General features: G+C 46.9%; 1 protein-coding gene across 5 annotated transcripts in view; it reads left to right on the forward strand.

Moving 5' to 3' along the window:
• Window positions 1-429: 429 nt before the first annotated feature.
• Window positions 430-18,905, forward strand: part of MYH11 (myosin heavy chain 11) — a 95,200-nt gene continuing 76,724 nt past the window's right edge. For 3 of the 5 annotated variants that reach the window (XM_053363988.1, XM_053363991.1, XM_053363992.1), the window contains exons 1-3: window positions 4,266-4,388; window positions 9,611-9,972; window positions 15,098-15,254. In XM_053363988.1, the coding sequence (XP_053219963.1) occupies window positions 9,628-9,972; window positions 15,098-15,254 (502 nt within the window). In that variant the 5' untranslated portion in view covers window positions 4,266-4,388; window positions 9,611-9,627. Of the gene's footprint in view, window positions 549-4,265; window positions 4,389-7,679; window positions 7,774-9,610; window positions 9,973-15,097; window positions 15,255-18,905 lie in introns of those variants that run through there. The other 2 variants (XM_053363989.1, XM_053363990.1) reach the window with 2 other exon arrangements.

An 18,905-nucleotide genomic window follows, 5' to 3' on the forward strand; every position in this document is an offset into this window, starting at 1 on the left:
AACAGTTCCCATCATCCCTGACCACTGGTCCTGTTAGCTAGGGATGATGGGAATTGTAGTCCCAAACATCTGGAGGGTTTGCCTATGCCTGGTTTAGTCCAACAGCATCTGTTGAAGAACACTGGTCTACAGAAGCCCCTTGTACGGCCCACCCACCATCTAGGATCTGTGCAGACATGGTGAGGAGGAACACCACCAGCCTGTTCTCTGCACCATCTTGTCTGTAGAACTGGGCAAGGGGTTTCCCCTCTGATGCCAGCAGCGAGAGGCCCTCTTCTGAGAGATTTCGGACCCCGTTAGCAGCAGCAAGCCTCAGTCAAGCATTGACACGTGATGCTTTCAAATCGCCCAGCCGCACTTTTCAGCTGCCCATCTGAACAGAGCTGGCATCTGAGGGCGGAATCGCTTGACCTTGGCAATTGCTACTCGGCTCTGCTTGGTGTTCTGCTCTGATGGCACAGCTCGCCATCTCCCTAAGCTGCCCGACTTAAACCTGAAGCTGTCCTAGTCCCGTAGACTCCAGCATCAACTAGACGGTCCACACGCAGGTAAGTGAGTTCAGCTTCCAGGCTGTGGCTGGATGCCTTGTTTTTTATTTAGCGCACTTGCGCTCTGCTTCTCTTTCATTGTGGACCTGCATGCCCTCAGCCGCTACCCTGCAACGAATCGTCCTCAAGCTTTCCAGCTCAGCTTCCTATCGCCCTATAAATCATCTGCCACTCTTTGTTCTGTTAGGCGCACTTGTCTGCCAGCAGCCTCTGGATGTACATGAACGCAGAGAATGGGAAAGAATTTCCACTCCTTTTTAAGCTACGACCATTGAGAGGTGCAGATAGTTACGAAACAAGCTTTATAACTCTTCCAGGGAGAGCACCACAGAGCCTTTTTTTAAGGTGGTTGCTACAGTCGGGTTGCGTGCTTTTTCGAAGGGGGCATTCAGCTTTACAAAGCAATAACTTGAAAACTTGGCCAGAAGGTGCTTTCTCCTAGTTTGCATAAATGGAGGGTTGTTTTTTGAGTCCCTCGTTTCTCTTTGCAGTTCTGGGCTTTTGCGACATCCAAAACTGCTTCAGAAGATGCAGTGTGGAGCCAGTTAGCTCAGTTGGTGAAAGCGTGGTGCTGATAACCCCAAGGTCACGGGTTCGATTCCCATATGGGCCACCTGCATATTCCTGCATTGTAGAGTGTTGAACCAGATGACCCTTCCAATCAATTCTATGATTCCTCCCAGCCCAGTTTCGTACATCCTTCCTGGCAGTGTGTCTTAGCAGTGATGTCCATCACCTCCAAACACCTGGCATCTTTTAGGAAGAGAAGACTAGGACAGCAGAGCTCTCTGGCCTTGGGAAGGACCTTCCATTAGCCATCGTTGAGGGTAGCACCACGGAACGGAATGGCCCATAGCTCAGTAGCAGAGAACATCGGCTCCAGAGCCCTGGCATCTCCAGGGAAAAACCTCAGTCTGAAAACCCGGAGACTTGAAGTGGGTCAGTGTGGACTAGGGGTCTTCAACCTTTTGCGGGGCCCATGAACAAACCTGAAAACCAAAGGGAGTGTTATGGGCATTGTCCATGTGCAGCAACCCTGCATGTACATGCTCACACTCCATCCCTGGCCAGCTATTGAGTTTGGAAAAAGTGGTTTTCAAAACCCTAAGGTTGGGAGGGGGAATGAGCTACTTGGAAAGCATAGGCGAAATGCGAGAATTGCAGGAAGGCCAGTCTCACCTCTCCGCATCAGTTAGGCTTGAGAAAAGCCTTGAGTTGGAGACAATGGAAGGCTTTTATCCCATGCCTAATTTCAGCGTGTGTATGTGTAGAGGGGAAGGGGCCCTGGGAACACTTGGTGGTGTCTCTAGGCACCATATTGCCAATCCAGGTCTATGTAACCCTGGTCGCTCTGGACCAGGGTAGGACCCGAAAAAACAATGGATTCAAGTTGCAAGAAAGAGGTTCCGACTAAACATCTTTCTGACAGTAAGAGCCGTTTGACAGGAGGTGGTGGGCTCTCGTCCCTTGGTGGTATTTAAGCAGAGGTTGGATAGCTATCTGTCATGGATTCTTTAGTCGTGATTCCTGCATTGCAGGGGGTTGGACTAGATGACCCTCAGGGTTCCCTTCCAACTCTATGATTCTATTTTCCAACTTGGTGAAAGATAGCTCCTCCTATACAGTGGTACCTCGGGTTACAGACGCTTCAGGTTACAGACTCCGCTAATCCAGAAATAGACCTCGGGTTAAGAACTTTGCTTCAGGATGAGAACAGAAATCGTGCTCCGGTGGCATGGCAGTAGCGGGAGGCCCCATTAGCTAAAGTGGTACCTCAGGTTAAGAACAGTTTCAGATTAAGAACGGACCTCTGGAACGAATTAAGTTCTTAACCCGAGGTACCACTGTATTCCTATTTAACTCTGCTCTATTTAAGTCTGCACAAGGAAGACTAGAATCTTCCTTGATTTTGGGAGGGAGTGTCAGAGTGTCAGAGCTTTGCATGCCGAAGGCACCAACTTCATTCCCTGATCTCTCCAGCTGAGGCTCAGATTCTCTGCCTGGAGAGCTGCTGCCAGTCCGTGTGGACAGTACTGAGCTAGATGGACTCTTTCAAAAATACTTTTTGTGCAGAGTTTCAAAACAAGCATTTTGCAAAGGCATTAACAGAAAAGCAAAGACACAGGACCATGCCGGTTATCGATAACATTGCTGTGCTATTAAATAAAGGATCGCTGTGGTGACGTTGAGAAGAAGTTCAGGGTCAAACGGGGATGAGAAGGGTGGCGGTTGTGTTTCTTTGGGCCCAGGTGAGTATAGATCAAGTGACTTGTCCCAGATGGATCAAGGAATTACCTACAGGTAGGACTTGGGAAAGATCCTTTGCTGTGAAAACTCAGGGACTGCTTCTGTTCAGTGTAGACGCAGTCCTGGCCTGGTGGTCCACGGCACCTTCCTGCAGAAGTTAGCAAGCCTTGCTGCGTCTCAAGAACTCCTCCACCTTTGGTTCCTGCAAAGCACTTTGCATCTCCTTGCCCGCCCACCCCGGTCCATCGGTCCTCTGCTTTTGACATGGGGCTCCTTATTTAGGCTGCTGCTGCATGTGGGGCATTTTGTATCCGGTATGTTGATGGGAATTCCTGGAGGATCCTCGCGTTCCCTTTTTGGGATGTCTGAGAAGCCCAGGCCCAGGCAAGGGAGACGCACAGAGAGAGGGAGAGAGAGTTTGGAAGTCTGAATGCATAGAATTTTGTTTTGTTTTTGAAACTTCTGCCGGCCTTGATGAGGACCAGATTCCTCTCTCCCCAAAGCTGGCTGCAGGCACCTCTGTCCTTCATTCCTCCTCTGCCAGCTGGTCCTGCCTGCCTCTTCTTCTTTCCACAACACCGGAGGCACCCATTCCATCCTCCCTCCCTCCCTCTTCCCCCCCTGCTCCCCCCACACTCCAATGCCACAAGCCATTTAACAGTTATCTTTTCCCATTTAAGGACAGAGGGAGGTATTTATATATATAAATTATGTGCAGTACTTTCTCAGGAGGCTGGGATTCCCTGCAAAACAGCCGCTTCGGCGGAGAGCTGGTTGGGGCAGGAGCTGGGAAAAAAACGACCCTTTCGCTCCCCAGAGACAGACCGGGCTTAAAACGGCCCAAGGTTCCCAAATGTTACATAAACACGTGGGAGATGCGGGGAGACCTCTCCTTCCAGGGCTTGGCTTGGCTTGGCAAGAGGGACCTTTCGTCTCCCGCTCCCACTTCCATGGAAGAGACCCTTCTCATGGAAATGAGCATATTTTGCTCTTATGTTTAGAGCATCAAAAGGCCGATGAGAGATAACACTGTTTTTATGGCAAGGGGGGAAATTTGGGAGTCTCCACTCTTAATCCTTCCTAACTGATGCTTCTCTTTCTGTCTCCCTCTCTCCCACTTTTGCTGTAAACCCAGAGACATGAGAAATCAAGAAGGGGTTAAGAAGGGTCATATTGCTGCTTTGCAGACCAAATAACCCCCCCTCCATTATTTCTGGGAAATGGCTTATTAAAAAGTGAGCGTGAGAGAGGAGTCTGATAATTTCTGAGACATCACACAAACCTCTCCCGCAAGCCATGACGAACAAAAGACAGAAACCCCAATTTATCGGGAGGTGGTAGTGAGATCTGTTTTAGCCGCAGCTGAAAACTGAACCTGAGAATGTACAGACAGTTTCTTTATTTGTTAGGGCCCCCCAGGTAGTGCCAGGGTTTTCCAGCAGGGGGCGGTCTCTGGGGACCCTCCCCATGGGAGTCAGTCCACCTCTATATAGGGAGGTTGCAAAGGGAGAGCAGCCTTGGTCTGCCCCAGCTGTTAGCAGTATCAGTTCCGGACTCTCCCAAGACATTTTCTGCTTTCCCAATTGGACCCCTGTAAGTACTCTTTTTGACAGCAAATGAATTCTCCTGCTTAAGCCAGCGCTGCTGTGAGTTCAAAGCCAGCCCTGCTATCAGCCTGAAATTAATTGCTCCTCTTTGTAAGATGCAGTTAGGAAGTTTCCTTTGGGGCAGATGTAGAAATCACCATGGCTTGGCATATAGAACTTGCTTTAGCAGGTGGGATTCCCAGTGTGCTGAGCTTCCTGGAGATTTGCTACTGCTTTTTTTAGGGTGGGTTTTGTTTTGTTTTTAAAATGCAATTTGTAAGGAGGAAGGGTGTAATATTCTTAAATGGCTAAGTAATTGTTCTTACCAAAACCACTCAGAGGCAAGGTGTGTAAAGTGTGCCTTTCATGTATAGGGACAGGGTTAAGAATGAAAATCTTTGCAGAGTTAATTATGTTATACGAGGCTTTAAGAAGCAGAGATTCTGCTGCAGCTTTGTTAAAAAGAAAATATATGCTGAGAAATCATTCATGGCAAGTAACTGAATTTTGACATTTTTCATCTTGGCAAATTGCCTTTTAACAAGCTACTGACATGAGAAAGGATTTGTTGCCAGTTATTACAGTGATGAATGAGTCCCACAGATGGTTCAAATTCCCCTAATGAATCGGCGATCTTAGTGCAAATGTATTCAAGCCATCTACTCGTTTGATCTTGGATTGCAGCATAAATACCAGCTTTTCCTTGACCTGTCGCTCTTCAGAGGTTGTTGGACTACAACTCCCAGCCTCCTTAACCATCGGACATAAAGGCTGGGACCGGTGGGAGTTGGAGTCCAATAAAATCTGGCAGGCAACAAGTTGGGGAAGGCTGTCAGCAGGCATGAGAGTATCTATCAATTTTCAGTTTTCTTAGTTTCTCATTTCCCCCCTAAATTCAGTTTTCTGTGCCTCTGCAACAATTTGCTGCCTAAAAAAATAAAAAACCTCAGCGTTTTAGTGCTGATTTTTCAGAATAAACACATTTCTTGCATGCAGCGTTGACAAATATACGCATAATATTTACTAATATGTGCATACTTTATCCTAACACTGCTTGGTTGGAAGACTGCACTGCAAAACTCAGAAGGGTGAGGGTTTTGATTGGTGGCTGTCCCTCGGTTTGCATTTGGTTTAGGAAAATGTGCATTTGTTAAGGTCGCCTTTCAATGTAAACTGAATTGGCTTTCTCTCCCCCCACCCCATCCATCCCTTCGTTATCATGCATGATAAGGCCCTGCCTTACAGGAGAGATGGTCATAGTCAAGCAAAAACCTGTTTTTTTTTCTTTTTTCTTTTGGTTTTTAAAAGGTTAAAAAGTCAGATCTGTCCAGAAGGAGCTCCAAGGGCGTCCTTTTTTTTCCTGGTGACATTTGGTTACTGGTTTGTTTTGTTTCATCCTCAGAAGGACAAATAAGGCAAAGGAAAGTATTAAGGCTTCAAATCAAAGGAAGGGGAAAGTCAGTAGATGGCAGTAAAGGAAAGCAACAGCAATTGGGGGTCGTGGCAGATGATTCTCACAAGCCTCCTATGCGCTCCACACAAGAGCGATTCCACACGCTGTTACATGGCCACAGCGGGGCTTGCAGCTGAGGTCCCCATTGACAAGAAGCTGCAGCCACTTTTTGTTACATATTTACTGCATTGATGGCTCTCCTTTTGCTCAAGGGGGTGCTCAAGATGGCCTATTGATTCTCCCCCTCCTCATATAACCCCGACAGCAACCCTGTGAGGCAGGACAGGCTGAGAGGCACGGTGACTGGTCACCCAGGGAGCTTCATGGCTGAGTGGGGATTTGAACTCTGGTCTCCCTCTTGGCTCTGTGGCTATATTCTTGTCATCATCATCTTCATCATCATCATTGTCCTCCTCCACAGTCAGGTTACAGCAATGTAAAAATGCGAGACTGAAATCAGATAAAGTCTTAAAAATATACATTTCAGGTGTCTGTAAGGAAGGAGGTGGTCTTTCAGGCAGACCCTCCAAGTATCCCTATTTCCCAGGGACACCCCTGATTTAGAGAAGCCGTCCCGGTTTCTGATTTGATCCCAAAATGTCCCGCTTTTCCTTAGGATGTCCCTATTTTCATTGGAGAAATGTTGGAGGGTGTGGAGTTATCTAACCCCCAAGCTGTCTGAAGGCAGCCCTGTTTAGGGAAGCTGTTGTTGTTGTTTATGTTTTATGCTTTACATATGTTTGAAGCTGCCCAGAGTGGCTTGGGGCAACCCATTAAGATGTGCAGGGTATAAATTATCATTAGGGAATGGGACGTCCCTATTTTCATCAGAGAAATGTTGGCGGGTATGTCTTTCAGGTATTCAGGGCCTGAGCTGCTTGGGGCTTTAAACACTAATGTGAGCACCTTGGATTGGGCCGGAAACAAACTGGTGTGTGTTTTTCTCCATCATTCATTAATTTTTTTTTAGGTTGAACACTTGAAAAGTGTAGCACCTGAAGCACACCTAAAAGATTCATTTTGTATAATCCTCCGCCACATCCACATTTGAAGCTCTGTGATGCCCCTTTAACTGTCATGGCTTCCCACAAAGAAACCTGGGAGCTGTAGTTTGTTAAGGGCGCTGAGAATTGGCGGGAGATTCCTATTCTTCCCACAATGCTACAGTTCCCTGGTTCCCCTTGAAGAGGGATTAATTGTGAAAACACTGTGGGATTTGTAGCTGGGATATGTATGGAATAGGGGCCTCCGATCAACTCTCAGCACCCACAACAAACTACAGTTCCCAGGATCCTTTGGACTGGGGAAACCATAACTATTCAAATTATAGGATATTCCTTTAAATACGTTGCATAATGGCCGATGTGCCCTTTATTAAGCAGTGCCTCAGAGCAGGAGCATTGTCAGGGAGTACCTCAGAGGCATGTTCTCCTCCTCTTTCCCCTCTCTTTTGTAAAAACTCTCTCTCTTTTTTTTTATTACTTTGTTTACAGGGCGGCCGGGTGCACTTGCAAAGCTGGCAAGACCCCAGCTGCCTGCCATCTTAATTTGCCCAGAGGCAAATTAGCATACCTTAGCATATGCAAATTTGCCTCAGGAGCGCCCCCCACCTCTGGGTGCTTGCTTGAAGCGGCTAGCAACACCCACCCTGCAAGGGAGGACAGATCTGTGAGAGAAAGAACATGAAAAAACTCTGAGGGCAAAAACCATCCGTCCAAAAAACACCTCTCTTTCGCTAACTTGGCACCAAACATGCAAGTTGAGGTTTTGAGAGACGCGTTAATTCCCAGTGTCTTCTTGACGGTGGCCCCCTCAGGTCCTGTCCTCCTCAAAATATCGACTTGTCTGATTAGGCTCATCAGCCATGCTGTCTCAGACACGAACGGTACCATTTTTTTAATTGTCCGACATGGCAAAGGACTTCGTTATTCCCTAAAAGGTATTTGTTTTGAACTTGTTATCGTTGGATTTCCTTTTTTTCTTTTTTGGCCGATCGGCTAGTAATGAGCAGAACATGCCCATATATGGTAGCCTACGTGGACCTCTTGCAAACAGATCCAGTGAGCTTTGCAAACGACTTGGACTCTTTAGTTACGGGGATCTGGGTTTGCCTTTGAAGCTCCGTCATCTTAAAAGGAAGGCGGCCGGGCGATCTCTTTCGGCCATCCCCCCTCCCACTCCGTTCGGCGACAGTTTGTGTGGCGTAGGTCCCACTTTCAAAAGAGAAAACCCCAAGCGCAGGCTGCAGATTTAATTAATAAAGCAAATAAATTTAAAAACATGCTGAAGCGGCGCTCGTGGCTGTGAAGGCCACATCGCACAAGACACCCTCCCTCTCAACAATGTGTTGCTGTCTCAAAAAGAAGCGGGTATCTCATAAAGACTTAAGATGGGCCTGCCGGTGTTTGAACTGTTGGACCAGCAGAAAAACAGACGTCTCATTTACGTGCCGCCAAAGAGAAATTCGACCCATTATCCTTCTGTTGCCTCTTGGCAACCTTTTCCTCTTGTACAGGGAGAACCAAACTCACAAATACACAGAAAGCTTTGGAGAGATTGAATGGTTTGAAATGGGTAGGCTATTCCATGTAAAATAGCTTAATGCTCCTCCATAGTTCATTGTGATTGTTTTCAGTCCCAATGGGCTGAAAAGTTTATCAGGTTTTCCCCCAAACACTTAATAAACATAAAAGAAGAATATTATAGAATTGGAAGGGACCACCAGAGTCATCTAGACCACCCCCCCGTAATGCAGGAATCTTTTGCCCAACACAGGGTTCAAACCCACGACCCTGAGATTAAGAGACTCATGCTCTGCCAATTGAGCCATCCCAGCTACAGTATAGGAGTTGTAGTCATAAGCACTTGGAGGGTGCACCAGGTTGGTGAACTAAGTTGTGCAAAATTATTTTTTGTTGCCGGAGCAAGGCGGTTTGAGCATATTACACCGATCCTGGTCCGACTGCACTGGCTACCAATTAGTTTCTGGGCCCAATTCAAAGTACTGGTTTTGACCTATAAAGCCTTAAACGGCTCAGGACCGCCATACCTCAAGGACCGCCTCTTCCCATATGAACCTACCCAGCCCTTGAGATCATCTTCTGAGGTCCTCCTTCGTGTGTCTCCTACTCGAGAGGTCCGGAGGGTGGCAACATGAGAACGGGGCCTTCTCTGCAGTGGCTCCCCTACTGTGGAATGCTCTCCCCAGGGAAGTTCACCTGGTGCCTTCATTATACACCTTTAGGCCCCAGGCAAAAACATTCCTTTTTAACCAGGCCTTTGGTTGATCCGATTTACATCCTATGCCCTTTTAAAAATATTTTATTCGGGGGGGGGCTATTGGGTTGTCGTTTTTATTTTCATTATGTATTTTGTGGTTTTATATCTTGATTTTATTCTGTGAACTGCCCTGAGACCCCCCCCAGTTATAGGGCAGTACAGTAGTGCCTCGGGTTACATACGCTTCAGGTTACATATGCTTCAGGTTGCACACTCCGCTAACCCAGAAATAGTGCTTCAGGTTAAGAACTTTGCTTCAGGATGAGAACAGAAATTGTGCTCCGGTGGCGCAGCAGGAGGCCCCATTAGCTAAAGTAGTGCTTCAGGTTAAGAACAGTTTCAGGTTAAGAACAGACCTCCGGAACAAACTAAGTACTTAACCTGACGTACCACTGTATATAAATTCAAATAATAATAATAATAACAACAACAACAACAACAACAACAACAACAACAACAATAATTTTAAAACTTTTTTTTTTAACTATTTCTCTCAGGTGCCCATTAAGTCAAAATGGCACAGAAAGGCCAGCTGAGCGATGACGAGAAGTTCCTCTTTGTGGACAAGAACATCCTTAACAGCACGGTGGCGCAGGCGGACTGGTCGGCCAAAAAGCTCGTGTGGATCCCATCCGAGAAGCATGGCTTCGAGGCGGCCAGCATCAAGGAGGAGAAAGGGGACGAGGTGCTGGTGGAGCTAGCGGAGAATGGGAAGAAGGTGACTTGCAGCAAGGACGACATTCAGAAGATGAACCCCCCCAAATTCTCCAAGGTGGAAGACATGGCCGAGCTGACCTGCCTCAACGAAGCCTCCGTCCTGCACAACCTCAGAGAGAGATACTTCTCTGGCCTCATTTACGTAAGTCTGCATTTGATCCATGCGCCACCTACTGTGGTGGCGATTTGTCACTCGCCCTGAGGCAGGTCACAACATCACAGCACGGTATCTGAAACAGTTTAAAACAGCTTTAAATCATAACGGTGAGGTGGGTCCTGAAAATACAGATCTCGAGTGTCAAAAAGAGGTGTGTCTTCACCCAGAAGATGTGTAGTGAAGGTGCCAGGAGGACCTCTCTGGGGAGGGAACCTACAGCTTACAATAATAGAATCCTAGAATCGTAATAATAATAATAATATATTATTTATACCCTGCCCATCTGGCTGGGCCTGCCCAGCCACTCTGGGCGGCTTCTAACCAAATATTAAAATACAGTAATCCATCAAACATTAAAAGCTTCCCTAAAGAGGGCTGCCTTCAGATGTCTTCTAAAAGTTTGGTAGTTGTTGTTCTCTTTGACATCTGGTGGGAGGGCGTTCCACAGGACGGGTGCCACCACCGAGAAGGCCTTAGGGTTCGTAGGGTTTGAAGGGATCCCAAGGGTCATCCAGTCCAACCCCCTGCAATGCAGGAATTTAAACCAAAGCATCCATGACAGATGGCCCTCCAACCTCTTCTTGAAGTCCTCTAAGGAAGGAGAGCCCACAACCTCCTGAAGGAGATAGTTCCACTGTCGGACATTTCTTACTGTCAGAAAGTTCTTCCTGATGTTGAGTCGGAATCTCCTTCCTCATAATTTGAAGTCATTGGTTCGAGTCCTACCCTTCAGAGAAGGAGAAAACAAAACTTTCCCCCTCTTCTGTGTGACGGCTCTTGAGGTATTTGAAGATGGCTGTCATATCTTAGGGGCTGCCACAGAGAATTGACTGTCCCCAGGCCACCCCACTCTGAGCTTCGGAGGCCGGTGGAAGTACCACTTGATCGGTACTAGCACCCAAGAGGGTCTGTAGAGAAGGGAGTGCTGTTTCACATATTTGGTGCCTGAGCCATATAGGGCTCTAAATACTAAAGTGAGCACCTTGAATTGGATCCAAAGGCTTTTGCCTTTCAGTTGGTGACTGGGAGCTGTTGGGTTTTGATTTATTTATTAATTAAACACCTATCCGGGCGGCAAACAGCAAAGCAGTTAAATTAGACACACACACACACACACACACACACAGACAGAGCACTCAAAACCTGCAATGTTCAATGGTGTCAACAGCCACTGTGCAACCCTGTCTCTCTCCCTGTTAAGGTCACCAGGCAGGGCAAACAAGTATGTTTCAGTGCTAAAACTGTACCTGAGGCCAGACTGAGGCTGTGCAATAATAATAACAATTTGTTGTTGTTTAGTTGTTTAGTCGTGTCTGACTCTTTGTGACCCCATGGACCAGAGCACTCCAGGCACTCCTGTCTTCCACTGCCTCCTGCAGTTTGGTCAGACTCGTGCTGGTAGCTTCGAGAACACTGTCCAGCCATCTCGTCCTCTGTCGTCCCCTTCTCCTTGTGCCCTCCATCTTTCCCAACATGAGGGTCTTTTCCAGGGAGTCTTCTCTTCTCATGAGGTGGCCAAAGTATTGCAGCCTCAGCTTCAGGATCTGTCCTTCCAGTGAGCACTCAGGGCTGGTTTCCTTAAGAATGGATCGGTTTGATCTTCTTGCAGTCCATGGGACTCTCAAGAGTCTCCTCCAGCACCATAATTCAAAAGCATCAATTCTCTAGTGATCAGCCTTCTTTATGGTCCAGCTCTCACTTCCATACATCACTACTGGGAAAACCATAGCTTTAACTATATGGACCTTTGTCGGCAAGGTGATGTCTCTGCTTTTTAAGATGCTGTCTTTATTATTATACACACAGAATATACACATAGAATGGGAGTATCCAACTATCATAGAATTGTAGAGTTGGAAGAGACCTGAGGATCATCTAGTCCAACCCGCTGTGGATTGGACCAAGAGGTCTGTCTAGTGTAGTTGGAGCAGCCAGCAAGATATTTCTGGGATGCTTGCAAGTAAGGTGAGCTAAAGCCCTCATCACCTGCCATTGTGGATTTAGCTGTGACAACTGCCCAGGCTGGATTGATTCTGTAAACAGGCCCAGCGTAGGCTGACAGTCCTTGAAGGTAGGATGTACTCTGCTCTTCTGGAGAAAAGAAAAAAAAAAAGCAAACCCCCCTTCAGAGCCAAAACAGAGCCCTGAAGAATGAGTTGCTACGGACTTACTGAACCTATGCAGTTCAGCCCAGGGCATCTGAGCTGTTCTGGTCCTCAGCGCTGCCAACAGATATTTCTGCATTTGCTTTCATGCCATATAAAGTGTTTAGTTTGTGTGAAAAGTTTGGGCCGTCTCCTAATATGGTCAAGAAAGGGAAACCCCAGGCTTCAAATCTGTGCTCAAGGACATAGTGAGTTGATTTAAAAGGTCAGCCTCGGATGGTTTTTGTATAATTACATACTTGGGAGCTTTAATAAGAGATTAGAAAACTGGGGGTGGCGGTGGAGAGAACTGGAGTTGTTGCAGAAATGCCCTCAGTGGGTGCATGAACCAGGTGCCTTGATCCCAAATTTTGCACAGATGCTTGGGGAAGAAGAGAGAGAGAAGGGAGGAAGATGGGGGCGGGGGGAAGAAGAGGTCACCCCTGAAAAAAATGTGTGAAGTAGTGCATAATAAAAAACCTGCATGGTTATCCTAGAATAGTATCCGTGCTCTTACTGTTGACAATGATCTTAAGCGTCCCACGTTGAAACACAGACCTGTGTTGTTCCTGACATGTGTGATGGTAAAATTCTACTGTGGGAGAAAGACGTGATAGAACTCCCTCTCTGGAACCCACTGGGCTCCTCCAACGAAGCTGCACGATAGGAAATTCAGGACAGACACCGCTTCATGTAGTTGAACTGTGGAACTCACTGCCACAAGAAATAGTGATGGCGGCAGCCTGTTTTAGTAGGGGGATCAGACAAATTCCCAGAGAGCAAGGTGTCTAAATGGAGCCATGGGAAAAGAGAACTGTAGCCCTCACATTCTGCCTGAATGGTTGGCCGTTGAGGGGAACGGGACAGGCCTTTGTTATGTTCTTCAGCATTGTTGGCTACCCTGTGCACTCTAGATATTGTTAGGCTACGGTTCCCATTATCCCTGACCATTGACACTGCTGGCTGGAGCTGCTGGGAGTTTGAGCCCAAGAACCTTTGGAGGGGCCACTGCTTGGCTACCCCTATTTCTTGTAGGTGCAGGTGTCAAGTTGTTTGCCGCTGTGCATAATTGCTGCGATACGAAAAAAATGAAAGAGGTTTATTTAGCTGCAAGAGTCCTTTGCTGACTGAAATGCAGTAAGTGGGCGACAATGAGACTGTCAACTCAGTCAAATACACACACATGGAGAGGTCTCCTGGATCAGGCCAATGGTCCATCTGTTCCAGCATCCTCTTCCCACACTGGCCAAGCAGATGCCCGTGGGAAACCCACATGCAGGATTCGAACACAAGATGAAGTCTCCCCTCCTGTGGTTTCCAACAACTGCTATTCAGAAGCATCAGACCTCTGTTGGCAGAGGCAAAGTTTAGCCAAACTGGCTACCAGCCACCGATTGCTTATTCTCTGCAAATTTGTCCAATCCTTTTTAAAAGTCAGCCAGGTTCGTGGCCCTTGTTGCCTCCTGCAGGTGAGAGTTCCATAAATAGGGTTGCCCTATCTTGAAGAGCAAAAAATAGGACAGCCCCAGCTGCTGCTAGCTTGAGCTGTGGAAAAAGGCGTGTGGATGTAGGTGCGGCTGCGCAGGCCGAGCCTGAGCCCCCCAAAACGGACATTTCCTTTCAAATGTAAAAATCCGTCTGGATGGGCATGTTGCCTCCCCAAAAGAGGACATGATCAGGTTTTCCCAGGCATATGGCAACCCCACCATCGTTTAACTATGAAGTGTGTGAAAAAGTACTTTTTGTCTGTCCCGAAACTTCCAACTTTATGCATTATTGGATGCCCCTGAGTCCTAGTGTTGTGAGAGAGAAAACTTTCTTTTCTTTGCATCATGCGTAATTTTATAAATTTCTATAACGTTCCTTCCAATGTTTCTCTGACGAAAATAGGGACTTCTTCTTCTTCTTCTTCTTCTTCTTCTTCTTCTTCTTCTTCTTCTTCTTCTTCTTTCTTCTTCTTCCCCTCCCATCTGACTGGATTGCCGCAGCCACACTGGGCGGCTTCCAACATATATAAAAACACAGTAAGATATTAAACATTAAGAAACTTCCCTAAACAGGGTTGCCTTCGGATGTCTCCTAAAAGTTGTAGAGTTACTTATCTCCTTGGCTCGGGGGTTGCATAACTCCATACCCTCCATCATTTCTCCGATGAAAATAGGGACGTCCTAAGTAAAAACGAACATTCTGAGGTGAAATCAGAAACTGGGACGGCTTCTGTAAATCCAGGAATGTCCCTGGAAAATAGGGACACTTGGAGGGTCTGCTGTCATGTTACATCTTATACACCTTTCCTCTAAACTAAAACATCCCCCAACACTGCAACCTTCGTTGTTCCATCCTCTTGATCATTTTGGTTGACCCCACACACTCTTAACTTAGACCAGTTTCATATCCCTTGAACTGTCATGGCTTCCCCCCCAAAGGATTCTGGGTACTGTAATTTGGTTGAGAATGTTGCTAGCGATTCTTTACCTCCCCTCACAAAACTGCAGCTCTGTTGTGGGGGAAAGGAAAGGACTGTTAAGAGTAAAGATAAAGGACCCTTGACAGTTAAGTCCAGTCATGAACGACTCTGGGGTTGCGGCGCTCATCTCACTTTAGTGGCCGAGGGAGCTGGTGTTTGTCCGGAGACAGTTTTTCTGGGTCATGTGGCCAGCATGACTAAGCTGCTTCTGGAGAAACCAGAGCAGCACATGGAAACGTCATTTACCTGCCCACCGGAGCGGTACCTGTTTATCTACTTGCACTGGTGTGCTTTCGAACTGCTAGGTTGGCAGGAGCTGGGACCGAGCAACGGGAGCTCACTCTGTTGCGGGGATTCAAACCGCCGACCTTCCAATCAGCAAGCCCTAGGCTCAGTGGTTTAGGTCATAGGACCACCCGTGTCCCAGTAAGGGAATGTAGGGAGCTTCTAAAAAAACAAAACCCATGTCACATTGTTGGTACGTTTACTCCCTTTACAGACTTACTCAGGTCTCTTCTGCGTGGTGGTAAACCCATACAAGCAACTGCCGATCTATTCAGAGAAGATTATCGACATGTACAAAGGGAAGAAACGTCACGAGATGCCCCCACATATTTATGCCATCGCCGACACAGCCTACAGGAGTATGATGCAAGGTAAGACTGGGTAACTTGCTTCTAAGAGTCACAAAAATAAATACCATGTGGAAAATGTTGTGCCAACTTTCTCTGGCCAAAAGTAGGCCAAAGAAAATGATGGGCGATATAGCACTTTGGAGGAGCCCCTGCGGAGAGGGTCTTGGGTTCGGTTTTTGGCATCGCTAGAGGTCCTTCTCTCTAGGGGAGACGCTGCCAGTCAGAGCAGACAGCGCTGGGCTACATGGAGCAGTGGTCTGGCTGTGGTATAAGGTCTCTGACACCAATGGACCCATAGCATAGTCATAGAGAACATGCCTTACATTCAGAAAGTTCCAGGTTCCATGATTATTTGCATTTATTGCTCGCTTTCTGCAAGATGTGGCTCAAAGGGACTTACGAGCCCACGGAATACGAAACAGCTTGCCAATCATTAATAAAAAAAGAACCTCGAAATACATCAGGAAAATATAGCACAGCAAATTTCCTAAAAAGTGCTCATCCAACCATAACAAGGACAAATCCTGCGCTCAGGTAAAGATAACTGCCACAAAACAGGCCAGAAATCACACCTGTTTTCATCCAAGTTAAGGAGGAAAAGCCTGGACAGACAAGAATGTCTTAGTTTCATCCCTAAAAGCTGACTATGATGGTGGCAGGTATGCTTCCCTGGAAAGAGCAATCCACAAATGGGGAGCCACCACTAAAAAGCCCACGCACAAATTGCCACCCTCCAGACCTCCCTTGGAGGTAGCACATGGGGAAGGGCCTCTGCCGATGATCACATTGAAAGGGATCTCAGGAGGTGGCAGAGTTGAAAAGGATCTCTCTCAGCCTGTTGCCAATTGGAGCAAACAATACAGTCATAGCTTGGATCCTGAGCGCCCTTGAACTTGGATGTTTTGGCTCCCGAATGCTGCAAATCCGGAAGTGATTGTTCCGGTTTGCGAACGTTCTTTTGGAACCCGAACGTCCAACAGGGCTTCCGTTGCTTCTGATTGGTTGCAGGAGCTTCCTGCAGCCAACCAGACGCCGCGATTTGGTTTTCAGACGTTTTGGAAGTCGAATGGACTTCCGGAACGGATTCCGTTCAACTTCCAAGGTCTGACTGTACTGGTAAAGTGAGCAAAATGTGTATATTCTTGGAAAGTGCATGTATCATTGATAGTAACCCAGGAAATGCACTATATTAGCAGAAATTGCTTGCAAAAATCTGAATATTAGAGAAAACGTGAATGCTGAAAATTTTTCCTGAGGTGTTTTTTTTTAAAAAAAAAACTGGAAGCAGGTGGAGCAATGTGGAGAACTGAATTTAGGACTGGAAAACGGAGAAACTGAAATTGCCAGATCCGTCTATCCCTAGTCCTTGCGCCAGTTCCTGAGGTTTGCCTTTTCCACCCAGAGCACCGTAAGGGGCCAGCCCTAACTCCTGTCTTTGCTTCATGACTTGGGGGCAAGGCGGGCTTGCAAAAACATTCCTAGGAATCCTTTGGCACTGTCTGCCATCCACAATCTGACTCAAAAAGGGAACGCTCCTCTCCCTTTGCCCGTCTGGGCCAGGCGTGTGGGCAGGGTCGAATGCTTTGCAAATACTTTTGGCAAATAGGGGCATGGAGAGGTGCTCCCCGTGGACTGGTGGGGGCAGCCGCTCTGCCATCTGGGAACATGGGAGTATCAGACGCTGCCTTATATTGAGTCAAGACCATTGGCCCATCAAGCTCCATATAGTCCACCCTGACTGGCAGCAATTATCCGGGGTTTCAGACCAAAGGTGTCAGGGACTGAACCTGGAATCTTCTGCATGCAAACCAGATGCTCTGCCACTGAACTGGCCTTTCCCAGTAGCTAGAAGTCTGCAGAATCCTCACGTTTGTCGGCCTCGCCTCTGGTGCATTTGTGAATTTCATCTTTCTAGACTCCTGCCCAACATATAAGGCAGCTGCTGCCAGTCAGAACTGCCAGTGCTGGGCTGCAGGGATGACAAAGTCCAGAACTTGAGCCATCGGGACTGTAGCATCTGGCGCCCGGGTTGCTGCTGAGGTTCCCAAGAGAGTGTTTCCTCCTTATGTGACTTCCTGATGCATTGCAAAAGTTATTTTATTTATTTATTTATTTTCTGCGTTTACACCCCTACCCTTTAGCCAGAAAGGCTTTCAGTGAGACTTGCTATACAGTGGTACCTTGGTTCACAAACTTAATCTGTTCCGAAAGTCCGTTCCAAAACCAAAGCATTCCAAAACCAAGGCGTGCTCTCCCATAGACAGTAATGCAAAACGAATTAATCCGTTCCAGACTTTTAAAAACAACCCCCAAAACAGCAATTTAACATGAATTTTACTACCTAACGAGACCATTGATCCATAAAATGAAAGCAATGATCAATGTACTGTACTATAAAATTAATAAGACAGTATTGTGGCTGATAAAAATGAAAATTTAATGTTTTTCTTCCCTGCACTGATGATAGTCATTGTTTGGATGGGGGGCTTTTATCCATTTCTGCAGTCACACAGTCAATCAATCAGTAGCTGAACTGGGTTCCACACAGTCACAAAAACAAATGAACCGAAAAAGCCTCAAAAACAAAAACACAAAATAAATAGCAAAAACATGCTGATTTCTGGACCATCCGCGGGCTGGATTTAGACAGTGATTGGTCCGGATCTGGTCCCCGGGCCTTAGTTTGCCTACCCATGAGTTAGAATATCAAAGAGAAAAAGAAAAGAAAAAAAGATTGACTTCCTTCGACTACTTTACAGTTCTTATATTCTTATGTCTTTGGTTATCTGTAAGCATTCTGAACTTTGTGGAGATGCAATTTGTTTACCTATGGAGTTTTAATCTAGACTAAGCCAGTCATCACCATAATTTGGGGAGCTGACCTTCTTCATATAATTTGTAAAAACGTCCCATACTCTCCTGATTTTTTCACTTGGTTGATTTCTTACTATTTCTGTTAGTTTTGCCAATTCAAGATACTCTCTTATTTTAAATAGCCATTCATCCTTTGTTGGGACTGTGTTGTTTTTTCCACTGGAACGGATTGACTGTTTTACCACTCTGAGGACCATAGCTCTTTGAGGGGAAGAGGGGGTCTCCAAACACGTCTCAGCACCTACTTAACAAACTTCAGTTTCCAGAATGCTTTGGCGGAAGCCATAAAACTGCTTGAAGCAGGTATGATTCTGCTTTAAATAAATGGTGCAGATGAGGCCGTAGCATTTGTGCATACAGAAATGGTTCCCTTTCGGTGGTACTCATCTGCGAAGGGGTTTATAATTTAAAATGCAGCCGAATCTTTTGTAAGGATCTCTTCAGAAATTCTTTTGGAGCCCTTTACTCAAACTGCAGGATGCGGGTGGCGCTGTGGGTTAAACCACAGAGCCTAGGACTTGCCGATCAGAAGGTCGGCAGTTTGAATCCCCGCAGCAGGGTGAGCTCCCGTTGCTCGGTCCCTGCTCCTGCCAACCTAGCAGTTCGAAAGCACGTCAAAGTGCAAGTAGATAAATAGGTACCGCTCCGGGGGGAAGGTAAACGGCGTTTCCATGCGCTGCTCTGGTTCGCCAGAAGCAGCTTAGTCATGCTGGCCACATGACCCGGAAGCTGTACGCTGGCTCCCTCAGCCAATAAAGCAAGATGAGTGCCGCAACCCCAGAGTCGGTCATGACTGGA

The sequence above is a fragment of the Podarcis raffonei genome, chromosome 14, assembly GCF_027172205.1.
Source record: "Podarcis raffonei isolate rPodRaf1 chromosome 14, rPodRaf1.pri, whole genome shotgun sequence".
Lineage (NCBI taxonomy): Eukaryota > Metazoa > Chordata > Lepidosauria > Squamata > Lacertidae > Podarcis > Podarcis raffonei.